Genomic DNA, 13,719 nt, shown 5'->3' on the forward strand with positions numbered 1-13,719 from the left:
AGTGGGGCAGGTGGAAGGTAAAAGTATGAATAAACTGAGTAGCACGCTTACGAATTCCAAACAAGCAATCAAGCTGGCAAGCTTGTATCTTCAGGTTTCAACTGAATTTAGTTTCGATTTTTTTTCAGCTTTTTACTGTTGTGGGCTGCTTGTCTTAACTCGCTATCCACTTACTGCTTATTTCAGTCTTCAAGTGTTCATCGGTGTAAAAAAATCGTCGGTCGGGCTGCAGTTCGTGTTTTAATTATTTTTGTTTAAAAATTCGTACTACTTTATGAAATTGTCAGACTTCGCATTTAGCTGGTATAAATAACAACAAATAAAGCTGGAAGTGTTTTTTTCTTATTATACTTTAACACGCAATTTCATGCGACTGACGCCTCTTAGTTCAAGAGAAAGGAGAATTGAACACACAAACACCGCATAAGTGTATCCGCAACTGAATACCCTTCATCCTTCCTTTATAAAAAAAAAGAAAAAAAAGAAACACAGAAAAGAGAAAATGGCTAGTGGTAATAAGTTCTACTCACGTGCCAACTCGAATGGCAATGTCACAAAACTACCAGAACGTGGACCAGGTAATGAAGTATTTCCAGCTCGTGTTGAACTTAACTAAACCAATATTTTGCGTAAGATTAAAACTACTGTGTTTGTGAATTAAATATCTACATATAATCGTACATGCGGCATTACTTACAATTAGTTCTACATACTGTTGTTATTATGCGACATTATTGAATTTGCCAACGTGGCCCCCACTCACCGCCAAGAAATACTTACACACACTTACCGCGTACTTGCATACATACATATGTATATACGTAGCCCAAAAACACGTTCACTAAGCTTTGAGTGTTGCCGCTGTTGCTAGCTCTTAAAAAGTACTGTTTACGCTCAAATCTCTCCCTTAATAGCTTCGTCATATACATAGCAAGTTTCGATTTTTTTCTAAATAAATTTTCTAATAGTTTTCATTGCCGCGCATGCATGCATTTTTATACGGCCTTCCCACAGCACTGAATTACTTTGTTCGCTCCCCTAATTACGATCGCGAATTACCCCATTCCCACGGGCACATTCTTAATTTGCTTTGACAGTCCTCTGTCTCTGTGTTTGGTTTTTTTCTTTGCTACAAAATTGATGAAAAATGTAAGTTATTGCTAAAAATTTATAAACTTCTGCATTAAATTGGTGATGTACACATTTATTATGGTCTGATTATGCATACTTCGCATAAACTTCAAACTGTAATTTCGTATGTACTTTGTATGTATTTTGTATGTATTCCATTACCCAGAAATTAGCAGAACTTTTAAAAACATAGCGATCTGTTTAGTTTAGATTTTGCTTCACATTTTCTTAAGTTACATTTTTATTGCGCTGGTACAAATGGTTGTGCGAAGTTATGCGAAGTATGCATAATCAGACCCTTAGCTTTAATTCTAGTACGCAGGAAAAAGTGTCAGTTTTGCTTTGTGAATTGGTTTCGATAAATTTCCGATAAAAATGAGAGACGATAGCGATTTGTTCGTTATTCGCATGGTAATTGTCAAACTACATGTCGCATGGTAATCGTGGTACTAGGTCGAAGTTTAGCGACGCACATAGGGGTATTTCTTACTCTAAAAGCTGGCCAAAAGTCCAAATTACAAAATTCAAGTTAAAGTTTACCTGAGTGTTTTTTTGGGTAATAGGGAACGCTCCACATCAGACTATGGGGTTATACCTCGGGGGTACCTTCCTTACCGCATGTCCACGAGTTCAAACTTGTATGTTGTGATAGTCGAATTTTAATTTTTGAAATTAAAGAATTTCATAGTCGTGCTTATTGCTTTATAAAACAGTTGTGTTAAGTACAAATTCCCAAAGCTCTCACAAATTCATTTACATAGTTTATTTAGTACATGTTATTTAAAAAAAAAAATTTTGTATCGTTTAATCTTGGTTCGCATTGAAAAGTATTTTTTCGGGCGAATTTATAATGATATTTTATTTTCCATGGTAATTATAAGTGCGAGTTAAGCTAAGTTGAATATATCGGCATATTCTACAGACCTTTTACTTAATATATCTTTAAAAAAATCGACCGCCTCTTTCCGTCCCTTTTTTAAATCCTTATTTGAAAAAATAAGCAATAAGAAAACAAATATATGTTTTTGAAACTTTCGAAACGTAACAGATACTACTAGTACATACTATGTAGTAAAACATACATACATTTGCAAAAAAGGAACCGCTGGTGGCGCTGATGTCAAAATAAAAAGTGCGTTCGACATAAAATGCATGTTTTCTTCCCGCATATTAAATAAGGTAGAAGTGATTTTGACATTTCTCTCTTTTGAACACCGGTTATAATGTTAAATGATGAATAACTTTTAACCATTTTCAAGTTGGCATTTACTTTTTTTCATTAAAAATACAATTGCTTGCTGTGAGATAGTTTTTTATGGTAACACTGTTCGGACGCTACTTTGAGTGAAACAGCTGATTTATAATTTGGTTTGAGTGTGAGTGGTGTTTATACTCTCTTTCTAATTCTCTCTCTTTCGAATTGTCTGGAGAAATCAAATACCGATTTGAAATCGAGTGTGAACCGATAGTATTTTTTTATCGACACGAATTTTATCAAAAGACGTATTGGATTAGATCTAAAGCTTATGTACTTATAGGTTTGTGTGTAGTGCATACACACTTATATTATAACTAGTTTGAATTATGTATCCATTGAGATACGCCCGGTTGTCTGGAATCAAAAAATTTATATATTTTAATTAACGACGCGCGCACCAGAATAAAGGTCTGATAATGCATACTTCGCATAACTTCGCACAACTTCTTAAACGTAACACAACTTTACAAAACTTAAGGCTGATTATGCTTCGCATGCAACCAAATTTATCAGTATTACCAACCTTATGCATCGACGCAATAGGATTATTCACGATGTGTGAACAAAAACAGCTGATTTTTGGTTTCTTTAGGTAAATAGATTTGTTTACAGAAAAATTCATTTAATGGGGTATATTTGTAGTCCAAATTAATTCGACACCAAAGTTCTCTGTCAAAATATTTAAATAAAATCGTATGTGTTTATTAAAAAAATACGTAAGTAACTACATAAACTACTATATTAACGGACATACATTTACTAGAAAGAGCATAAAAATACCTTTCATTGGATATATAATTTTATATAGTTAGGTTTAAGGACAACTGCCAACAGCGAAATAAAACAACTGTATTGATATTTTAATATAAAATGAAAGTTATGAATAAAAGATAGCGCGATACGTTCTTCCAAATGTTCGCCTGCAGAACCTTTTTTTCTTTTAACATATAAAATTATATTTTAATATTTAGTGATATTACCAAAGATTTGTTTATTATAAATCATATATTTAAATGTGTCTTTTAATATACATATACCGTTTAAATAAGAGCAAAAGGCGTACCACGACTATTTTTTTAATTTTTTAGTAGTTTACATGCATTAATTAAAACTAATTTTTTACCAAAGGTGCAATTTCGAACTTCGAATGCCCATACGCAGAAATTACTTTTTTAATTATGACTCAATCTCTTAAAAAAAAATTGGTTTGGCCCATAACCAGCCGAGTGCTGTACAGTGTAATTTTTAGGAAAACTTAAAGAAAATACTGATAGTTTTTTTCTTGTTTCATGAGTTTTGGTTTGGTTTGCTTGGCCCCTAATCCCCATATTAAAAATAAAGCAGTGCAATTAACTAAGTTGTGCGTGTGCCAGAGAACAGCTTTGAGTATGATCGAGCCTTTTTGATCACACTCACTAAAAATCAAGCACAAGCGAACGCCACACTCGGCTACTATGTGTTCGATCGAGATGCATACCCGACAGCTGCTTTGGTTACGAACGAGTCTGTTCGATTACCCTCGCTATAAATTGAGCACAAGCGAACACCACACTCGGACACCCGCAGCTAACCCGAAAATTTGTGTAACAATGAAACGGACACCCGAACATTGCGATAAAATGCAGGACAACAAAGAAATTTACGCTGAAGGTAACTGGCGCCAATATGTTCCCACAAAGCATACGAAAATGTTGTTGCTTTGTGCTTGTGCATACGCAATGAAAAAATTAGAAGCGAAGTAGACAAAAATGTTTTTGCATCTATTTCGTATAGTTTCGCGTGGAAAGCTGTGTGTGTATATATTAGAACACAGCCTAAAACTATGTAGGTACATAAGTACTTTTACAAAAAATAAATGTGCACCGAGTGTATAGGGCTTGGGCATTGCCGATCTACACACATTTATACCTAAATGGATGTAGGCGTCGTGATGCCGCATTTTGTATGAGCAAAAATATAAGAAATGGTTAAATGTACACTTAAACAAACTACCGAAAAATTCAACCTTCTCTTTACCCTCTACGCACAAAAACTAAGAACACCGCGATGAGAAGGCAACATTTTTTGTAGAAACAAAAACGTCATAAGCCAATCAAGAAAATTTTGTGCACACTCGGGTTGAAACTCGAACACCCGGGTATATTGAGCTGCAAAGCACCCGAACCCAATCAAGTATGTATGAAAAGCAATCGGGTGTTGTGGCCAACATGTTCGTCTTGAGCTCAGTCGATAACGAACAATACTTCTGCTCGTATACAGAGAACGATGCAAAACGGGTTTTGTTAGATGATCGAGTATACACGAAAATCATGCACCCGCTGCAGATGTCTGGCGTGTGCCCAGAGAATTGAAAAATTATCTTTTTACCATTAAGGTAAAAATACCCTTTTTGGAACGAGTACCAGTTTTAATATTATACATTTTTGTAGAAAAAAAAGAATTAAGCCGCCCTGTGAAAACTCGTGAGTGCGATTTTCCTGCAACATTGTGAGCACTTACAAAATTGCGCGATTATTGACCTATCTGCGTCCGCATAATTGCGCAATGATCGATCAATTTCGTTGTTTTTCTGAAAAATTATATTTTTATCATATAACACAATGGTGAAAAATTCCTATCAGTTCTTCGAATTCACCGAATTTTCAAATTACTTAATTTTATATTTTTACTTTTTTGTTGTATTTTCGAATTTGTACTATTTTACATAGTTGAAAGTCACAGCAAGTTTGAATATTTTCGCAGGTTTAGAAAATAACAAAAATTCCAAAATTTGGAATTTTATGAAATTATTAGAATATTATTAGGATAATTTCCAAAATTTTAAAAATTAGAAATCTGGAAGAATCAAGAAATTTTTTTAAAATGAGAATATTTTGAAATGTACAAAATTATTGAGATTTTAGAAATGTTTATATTAAATTTGTTAAATTGTTTTGTCAAATTTTGAGAATTTTATTTATTCTGAAATCCATCCTAAAATGTAAAGATGTGAAACATCACAAATTACCGAACAATTCTTATGTTCATGGTACTTGTGTATAAAACCTAGAAAATTCTTAGAATTCTAAAATATGTTAACATTTTTGAAAAATTCTAAAAATCTTCCACTTTTCTGAACATTTATTTTGTGCTTTGTCTACTTCGGTACATACTATGTTGGTAATTCACGATATATGTTGAAAAAATATTTATCCCCCGCCAAGAATTGCTGCTGGGTCCGCCCCTGGAAAAACGCTAGATTTCCTTAGAGGATATTGACTACGTGATAAAAACCTAAGCCCCCCGCCCCTCACTGTGACCAAGCGTGGTATTTTGAATATCACCCTCCCCCCTGAACGGGGTACGTTCCCTAAAGTCATTCGCGTTCCCTAAAATCATTCGCGTTCCCTAAAATCATTCGCGTTCCCTAAGACACGGGAAGAATCTTCCAATTAAACACCGCAGCCGTTCTCCCAACGAAGTCTTCTAACTTCGCAACTAGGCGCCTTAAAGTATCACACCACTTTAACGTCTTGGCTCTTGCCACAAACGGCCCAACGCTCGTAGTTCCTGCTCCTTTTCATTTTTGTATATGTGTCTATAAATGGATACAGTGTTACATGAAATATTATCTGGCTCTTGAAGAAATTTAGATATTAGGATGTTGCTTTAATTTGGATATTTTTTAGTGGAAATATGAACAATGGAATTGTTAAAAAGCAGCTTATCGTAAATGGAAGAACAATGGAAGCCTAAACTTATTTGTAATAACGCATGATGTAGCCATGAAAGGGGAGGTAATAAAGTCTCCTAATTCTTAGAGCTCCTTGCTATAGCTAATAGACGGATAAACTACTTGCTCTACTGCTGCTGGTGCCGCGTGTCGCTTCAATTGGGCACATCCGTCCCGAGGCTGAAAATTGTCTGCCGAAAAGTGGTTGGAATAAACAAATAACACCTTTGTGAAGTTACCATGCACGTGGCCATCCCGAAATATGCAGCTAATCGTACTAAATAATGATGAAAATAATTGCATAAACAAACAGATTCTCTATTTGCAGTACACAATGTAATACAAGTATTTTGCTAGTATTCCGTTTTATATTTAATTTTAGAAATAAATCACTAAAAGCTCGCTACAAAATGATGCTCAAAATATATTTTCTTATAATTTTTAATTATTTTTTGACATATTTTTTTTTGAAGTAAAAACCCAAGGTGTATTAAACAAGGTGGTGTTGGGGCGACAGCTGAGTTTTTCGCCGTGGAGGCCATTACGTCAAAATGATGTGTTTGTTGTAACTCATACCAATGACAGTATGGACATCAGCGTATAATTTGTTAGTGTAATTTTTTACTTATATACGGCCAACACCACCTTGTTAAATACGCCTTGTAAAAACCACTTTTTTAATTTCTTCAGAATATGGTAGCTTCAATTTAAAAGAAAATGTCAAAAGCACAGTTTACGTGCAATGCCGAATAAGAAGAAGTGAAACTACCTTTAAATATTTGTATCATGGTACATACCAAGGCATATTAAACAAGGTAGAAGTGATTTTGACATTTCTCTCTTTTGAACACCGACTATAATGTCAAATGATGAATAACTTTTAACCCTTTTCAAGCTGACATTTTCTATTTTTCATTAAAATTCAATTGAGTGCCGTGAGATAGTTGTGAATTGTGTGAAATTTTTTGTTTTTCGACCACATGAATTTATAGGTACATACATATACAAAAATGAAAAGGAGCAGGAACTACCAGCGTTGTATTGTGTGTGGCAAGAGCCAATATGTTAAAGTGGTGCGATACTTTAAGGCGCCTAGTTGCGAAGTTAGAAGACTTCGTTGGGAGAATAGCTGCGGTTCTGTGGAAATCATTTCAATGCGAGTGATTTTCTTACTTGCGCATGCGTTTATACCCAGGTTCAGTTCCCATGCCCTGGGAGGTTCCTGTGCCTGAAATGCCTGAAGCAAACGAAAGTTCAGAACTGAGTAAGAGTAGTTTCTTAAAAAATTCTGCACACATAACCACGTCAGGACCTAGGTTTACACTGATATACATGTCTATGTAGAAGAAAACATTAAATCGTTTTTTATAGGTGCGGATGTTTTTTAGAAGTACATAAATATTTAAATAAAGAAACTAAACGCGCAAAAATATTGGGCGAATAGAAACAAAAAATGTTTGAAACAGTTTCATAAAACATTTCTTTCATTTAATTACGTGGTTTCCTTTATGAGGTATTCTTTTCTGTCCATATGTAGTATATGTGCATATAAGATGCGAATGCAGCTAAAATTCTTTTAAGGTAATATTGAAGTAATCCTTAAAATTAGTATACGTACATACATATGTATGTATTTATGCTGATGCATTTCCATGGTGAAATTATAAGTAGGTGAAGTAATAAAAAATCTGTCTCGCTTTATTTTCCTGATATTCGGCTATCTTATACAAATTTTTAAAGGCAAATTTTCAAATAAGATAGGGTCAAATCTTTCATCTCGCTCTTATTACTAACCTGGTATAATTTCACCATGATGAGTTTCAATTGATGCTAATTTGTAGCGAACATAGGACTCGCACCTCATAGGGTTAATTTGTTTGCTTACAGTTTTTTGACATTATAACTAGCTACAAGAGAGTTCGAGCTAGTTGTCACTTCTACCTTATTAAATATACCTTGTACCATAGAATAAACAGTATACAGAAGCAGTGCTGCCATTTGAAAATATTTTTAATTACCAAAACACCTACCAAATCAGTTTGCAAACTACCAAAATTTTGTTCATCAATAATGCTAGATTTCGAGAATTTACGAGGTTTTTAACTACACAAATTAACAGTAAAAATTAAAACTACACATATTATTGTTAAAAGGGTCTTTAAATAAAAGAATTGACGCATTGTACAAAAACTTTTTAAAAAAATTTAAATACCTTTGAGATTAATTCCATTTATACCAAACAACTTTTCTTTGTGTGTGAAAAAACAAAATCAGACATTTTATGCATTTCAATAAAAAAAATCCCAAATTCGTTTCAATTTGCATACACTCACACTTTTTTTACCAATGCACTCACACTTTGAAAATTGCCTATCATCAATTTTTCTTTCAAGACGATGGGTAATTTCTGGTTCTATTTCACCAGCCGATCGGTCATAGCTTTGGGAAGTGAGTTTTTGTTTGCAGAAAATTGTCTGCTTAATAAAATATAGAAAAAAAACTAAGAAATCGTATACGTGTGAGCAAAGTGAAAGCAATGTTTTGAACGTGTAAACGTAAATTAAGCGAACAAATTTTAATGCTCAATTTGGTTTTTTTTTTTTCAAAAAATGTTTGCCTACCAAAAGGTTCATCAAACCAATCAAGCTACCAAAGGAGAATGAACCTGCCAATTTTGGTCCAATCGGACCAAAACGGCAACGCTGTAACAGAAGACGCATGTGGACTATCGAAGCAAGTTGAATTTTAGCACGAGCGGTGAGGCAAGCAAGGCTATCACAAGCGGCGCTGCCTCTGTTACTTTAGCAATATTTACACTGGGCTGACGCTGTTAATACCATCGTCGCTATGACGACAATATGTTAAGTAACTCCGTTTTCCATCACGATCAGCGTTGCCGTTTTGATATAGTTTTATCATTTTTGATACTTTTTTTTTCTAAATTGAAAGATTTGATACTTTTTTGTCCACAAATGCCCTATTTTGATACTTCGGATGGCAGAAATAAATTTTTGAAAACTATGAATAATATTACTAGTTTAAAGGAAAATATTTTTTTTGTTTTGCTATTTAAAGCCTCAAAATGTATATATAGATATTTGATTGGTAGCTCTTAAAGGGAAACATAACGCGGAATTTCTTTGCATACGCCGCTGTTATAGGGCCCATAAACCACACAAAAACATTGCACAATATCGGGCTTGCGTCGGTCGTTTGAGTGGTGTATGGGGTTGTTTGTACTAAATTGCACAGTTATTGCGCTAAAATCAAAATTATTTTGATATTTTGCTCATGCTTGCGTATGGCGACAACTGCGAAATTTTTAGTCTAGTTTTGATTTTGGTGTCGTGCTGTAAAATATGGATAAGAGCGTAAAAAAAAAACATTATTTTTATTATTTTTTTTTGCGTTTTAAAGCCGAAGCTATCAAAATATACAACGCACATTCATATTTCTTGCACATATTTACTTGAGCAACGTTTCTCCAAAATAAGGTTTGCGCAATTTTATTCTGTAGTAATTTCCACAATATTGACTTGTACAAGTCTCGGGTTGCGTATTGCTTTTGTGTGGTTAAGGGCCCTATAAGTTTGTTTTTCGTTATGCAAATACAGATTCTCTGTTTTTTTAACGAAAGTAATATATTTTTTTTTTATAACTACGGATTTAATTACAAAATTATATTTGTTATTTGTTTTTTAAATAAAAGTTTAACAAGTAACAGTTTTGTTTGCATTTGATACTTTTTCTGCTTGGCAACTGATACTTTTTTTTCATGCTCGCGGCAACTCTGATCACGATGTGTGTTTGTGGCGAGATGTTAACTTCATGTTATTCATAGTGGTCGTGATGTTCACGCCTCTGCTCTGTTCCGGGTCGCCATGTTATTCATAGTGGACGTGATGTTAACTTCTCTGCTCTGGTCCGGGTTGTAATATTACGTCCGCCGAAGATAAAGAAATTTGTTCGTAGTGCGTCTTCTGTATATTGTTTTTTCTGTGCTTGTACCAAGCTATAACAAGGTAGAAGTGATTTCGACATTTCTCTCTTTTGAACTCCGACTGAAATCTCAACTCTTAACCCTATACTGTTCAAATTTTTTGTTTGTTTTTTAATTTAAATTTTCAGTTGTGAGCTGTGCGAAAAGGAATTACCGGCGGTGTGTTGTGTTTGCCAAGAGCCAGGAAAACAAACTTGTGCGTTATTTTAAACCTCCAAATTGTCAAGTGAAGCGACAACGGTTGGCAAATTGCTGCGATGTTTCATTAGGAGACTTAATTTGTTGCCCATCGCAGACGAGTATTTCTAAGCGGACACGTTTGTTCCCAGGTGCAGGATTTATCGTACCTAATATGAAAAGAAAATCGCCCACTCATATTCATAGATAGACCAAATTTCAAATTGTGGTCTGATAAAACCTAAATCAGAATTTCTTGTTGATATAAAGCAACTGAAAGTAATTTTTAATAAATGTAATGAGAAGGAAATTTCGAATTGCAAAAATTTAATAGCTAAATTATTGAAGTTAAGTTCTGATGTAAATTTAGAAGAATCAAACTTTTTTTTAAGTGTCTAATATACTTTAGAAATAAGTATTTGAATAAAAAAATAAATGCTCAAAAACATTAGGATAGTAAAAGCAAGAAAATTGTCAAAAAGGTTTTATAAATGAGTGTGTTTCATTTAGTGTGTAGTTTTGTGTAAGTATGCATTTCCACATTCACATTAAAAACGAAAATGCAATAATTAAAATGAAGCTGATTCTAATGAGATTTTAAATATGTTCATGGTTACAAAAACTTTCATTTGAAAGATATTGAGTTTTATCAAATATGGTAAATGTATAACAAAGGGTTAATTTCTTTCTCTCGTTCTTTATTTACAGTGGAGTCCCTCATTTATTGGAGAGATGTTAAGAAATCTGGTATTTTCTTTGGTGCTGGACTTGTCACACTGCTCGCTATATCATGCTTCTCCGTCATTAGCGTTTTCGCCTACCTGTCACTACTGACATTAGCTGGCACAGTGTCGTTCAGGATCTATAAATCAGTGATGCAGGCCATACAGAAGACCCCCGAGGGTCATCCCTTCAAGTAAGTAAAATAAGAGAACTATCTTAAGGAAATACATTAGCAAGGAACAGATTTTATACCTTTTTTCTGATAAAGAGATAGAGTATAGTCGATTAAGAATGTCCACGATTTATCTTTGCCTCATTCCATATATCGGGGGCTTATATTCAATACCCTCTATATGCAATTTTCAGAAAAACTAGTTTCTGGTTTGAAATCAATCTGGCACTTAACTGTCATTACTGATGTTAACTCTATCTTTGATATTCAATAGTAAATTCTACCAAAAAGCTATTCATAAGGTTAGCATTAACAGCATCGATGACACTTAATTCTTATGTGGATTTTTATATCAAATATTTATTAAATAAAAACGGTTTGTTTTTGGCGAAATTAAACATTGTGATTAATTTTAATTTATATAGAGAAAACACCTCTGAATCGATTATACAAACTAATAACCATATTCCTCCACATTTGCTTAGATCTAAATGCAGAAATTTGTTTATTATATTATCTATATATATATATATAAAAATGGTGTGAAAAATGTATCGTAATTCATCAATGAGAACGGTTGGGCCGATTTGGCTAAAATTTGTTTTTAGCTGTTCGTAATTTCCAGGAAGGAAAATTTTGGGAAAACCCTCCGGGAAAGTCGGGAGATTGGAAAAATCGAAAATTGACTTTTTTTGTATCACGTAGGTAGCTTATTGGCTGGGTTAACATATAGGGTATTTTTTCTGATAGGTGGACGAGATACCGATCTATTCCAAAAAATCTTATTTATGGTCCGATTTGCTTGAAAATCGATACCCGTATTATAGATATGCGTGGAATAGAATCGAGTCATTGTTTTACAGTTCGAAAGGTGTTTGAAGGTGGCGCAAACATACGGGTATTGGCTATTCAACAATACTTATTACACAGGCCAACAAAAATGATGCAGCAAATGTTAACGCTATTTTTGCCGAATTTTTGTGTGCTGATTACGAATCCGTAATTATAAAGTTCCCAGCAGCTCCAGATTTTATGAAAAACGAGGCCAAAGTGTCAAAAAATCGCGTTTTTTTTCAATATTTGCTTGCACTTCTGACTTCAATCCCTGAAAATACCATTCCTGCACCTTGACCCTAAGGTCACCTATAGTCATTTATTGAATAGCTAACACTGATTTTTACAACATATTTTTTTTTTTCATTGCATACTTTTCCAGTATTTTTTTATTGTTGGACGGTAAAAAGTAAATGAGTATAGGTGACCACCAGGGCAAGGTGCAGAAATAGTGCATTCAGGGATAGTAGTCTTGTTTCATTGCTAGAGCTTCTCAAATATTGCAAAAAACGCGATTTTATGACACTTTCACCACATTTTTCTCAAAATCTGGAGCTGATGGAAACATTATACATACTTACGGATTCTTAATCAACACAAAAAAGCCTATCAAAAACAGCTTTAACATTTGCCGCAACAAAATCGGTGTTGCCCTGTGTTACCTACACTAATTATATAAACAGAAGCTCCTTCTTTTTATAAGAGGTGATCTCCCGAACGGCTGTACCGATTTTTTGAAATTTTGGACACCTACTGCAGACTTTCGATATATTAAGGAAGCGTGGCATCACCCACACATATCGAATTTTTCATACCGTATATCTCTGGAAGTATTTGCGGTAGTGTCCTGGAAATTCGTATAGAGCTTTTGGGACTACTGGAAAAGGGGGCGTGGCGCTTTCCAAACATATTGAAACTTTTACCTATCTGTAAATATATAAACCCAGAAGACGTGTTGTTTTTATTTTTCATAATAAATTTTTTTGTTAATTTTTTATAGAAATATAGTTCATTTGGCATCAAATGGCACCAAATTTTGAGTATGCAGTTTTGTAACTCACTCAATTTCAGTATCATAAAGTGCAAATGGCTGTAAGTTAGTTGATTTTTGAGAATTTTTTTCGCTGATGATATTGCGCATTTTCTCCGTATAACAAATGCGTGGTAGTTTTTTTTTGTATGGGAAAAAATGCCGAAGAGTGTCAGTATGTAAATGACCTTTTCTGGTGATAATTTTTAGTGGCGCTGGAGCCGAGTTATTGCTAAAAATCGTCGATTCGGAGGCACCAGGGATCAAAGTCAAATTACTCCCGTTAAATCAACCATCAGAACCATTGCGGTCCTTGCTTTACGGTGACTAAACAGAATGTGGACCAATGATATTCCCCAGTTAGGAAATTGCCTCCAACTATACTATACAGATTGAAGGACGATTCACTGTAGAGCCGCAAGGACTTCTTCCCGGTATAACGCTTTAGTCGGGTTATTTGAGACTGCAATGGAGGATATGCCTTCTGTCGACCACAAAACCAAACATGAACGTGAATTGCTAGCGAAAACGTTGGACCAAATGTTTCAATAAAAAAATTAATTTTGGGCGGGACGAAGTTCGCTGGGTCTGCTAGTTTATTATATAATGAGAGTTGTTGCTTATAGGTATTTCATATACATACAGAAAGTTTTTTGATATTTTTTTAAAATCATAATGTCTT

General features: G+C 34.1%; 1 protein-coding gene across 11 annotated transcripts in view; it reads left to right on the forward strand.

The window, feature by feature from the left end:
- The window catches only part of Rtnl1 (reticulon), a 276,263-nt gene that overhangs the window by 186,017 nt on the left and 76,527 nt on the right, over positions 1–13,719 (forward strand). For 9 of the 11 annotated variants that reach the window (XM_017634579.1, XM_017634570.1, XM_017634586.1 and 6 more), the window contains one exon: positions 10,987–11,194. In XM_017634579.1, the coding sequence (XP_017490068.1) occupies positions 10,987–11,194 (208 nt within the window). Of the gene's footprint in view, positions 1–67; positions 579–10,986; positions 11,195–13,719 lie in introns of those variants that run through there. The other 2 variants (XM_017634615.1, XM_017634643.1) reach the window with 2 other exon arrangements.

This window comes from Rhagoletis zephyria, unplaced genomic scaffold, assembly GCF_001687245.7.
Source record: "Rhagoletis zephyria isolate East Lansing unplaced genomic scaffold, Rhagoletis_zephyria_1.1 Rzeph_scaffold_00115, whole genome shotgun sequence".
NCBI classification, from domain to species: Eukaryota; Metazoa; Arthropoda; class Insecta; order Diptera; family Tephritidae; genus Rhagoletis; species Rhagoletis zephyria.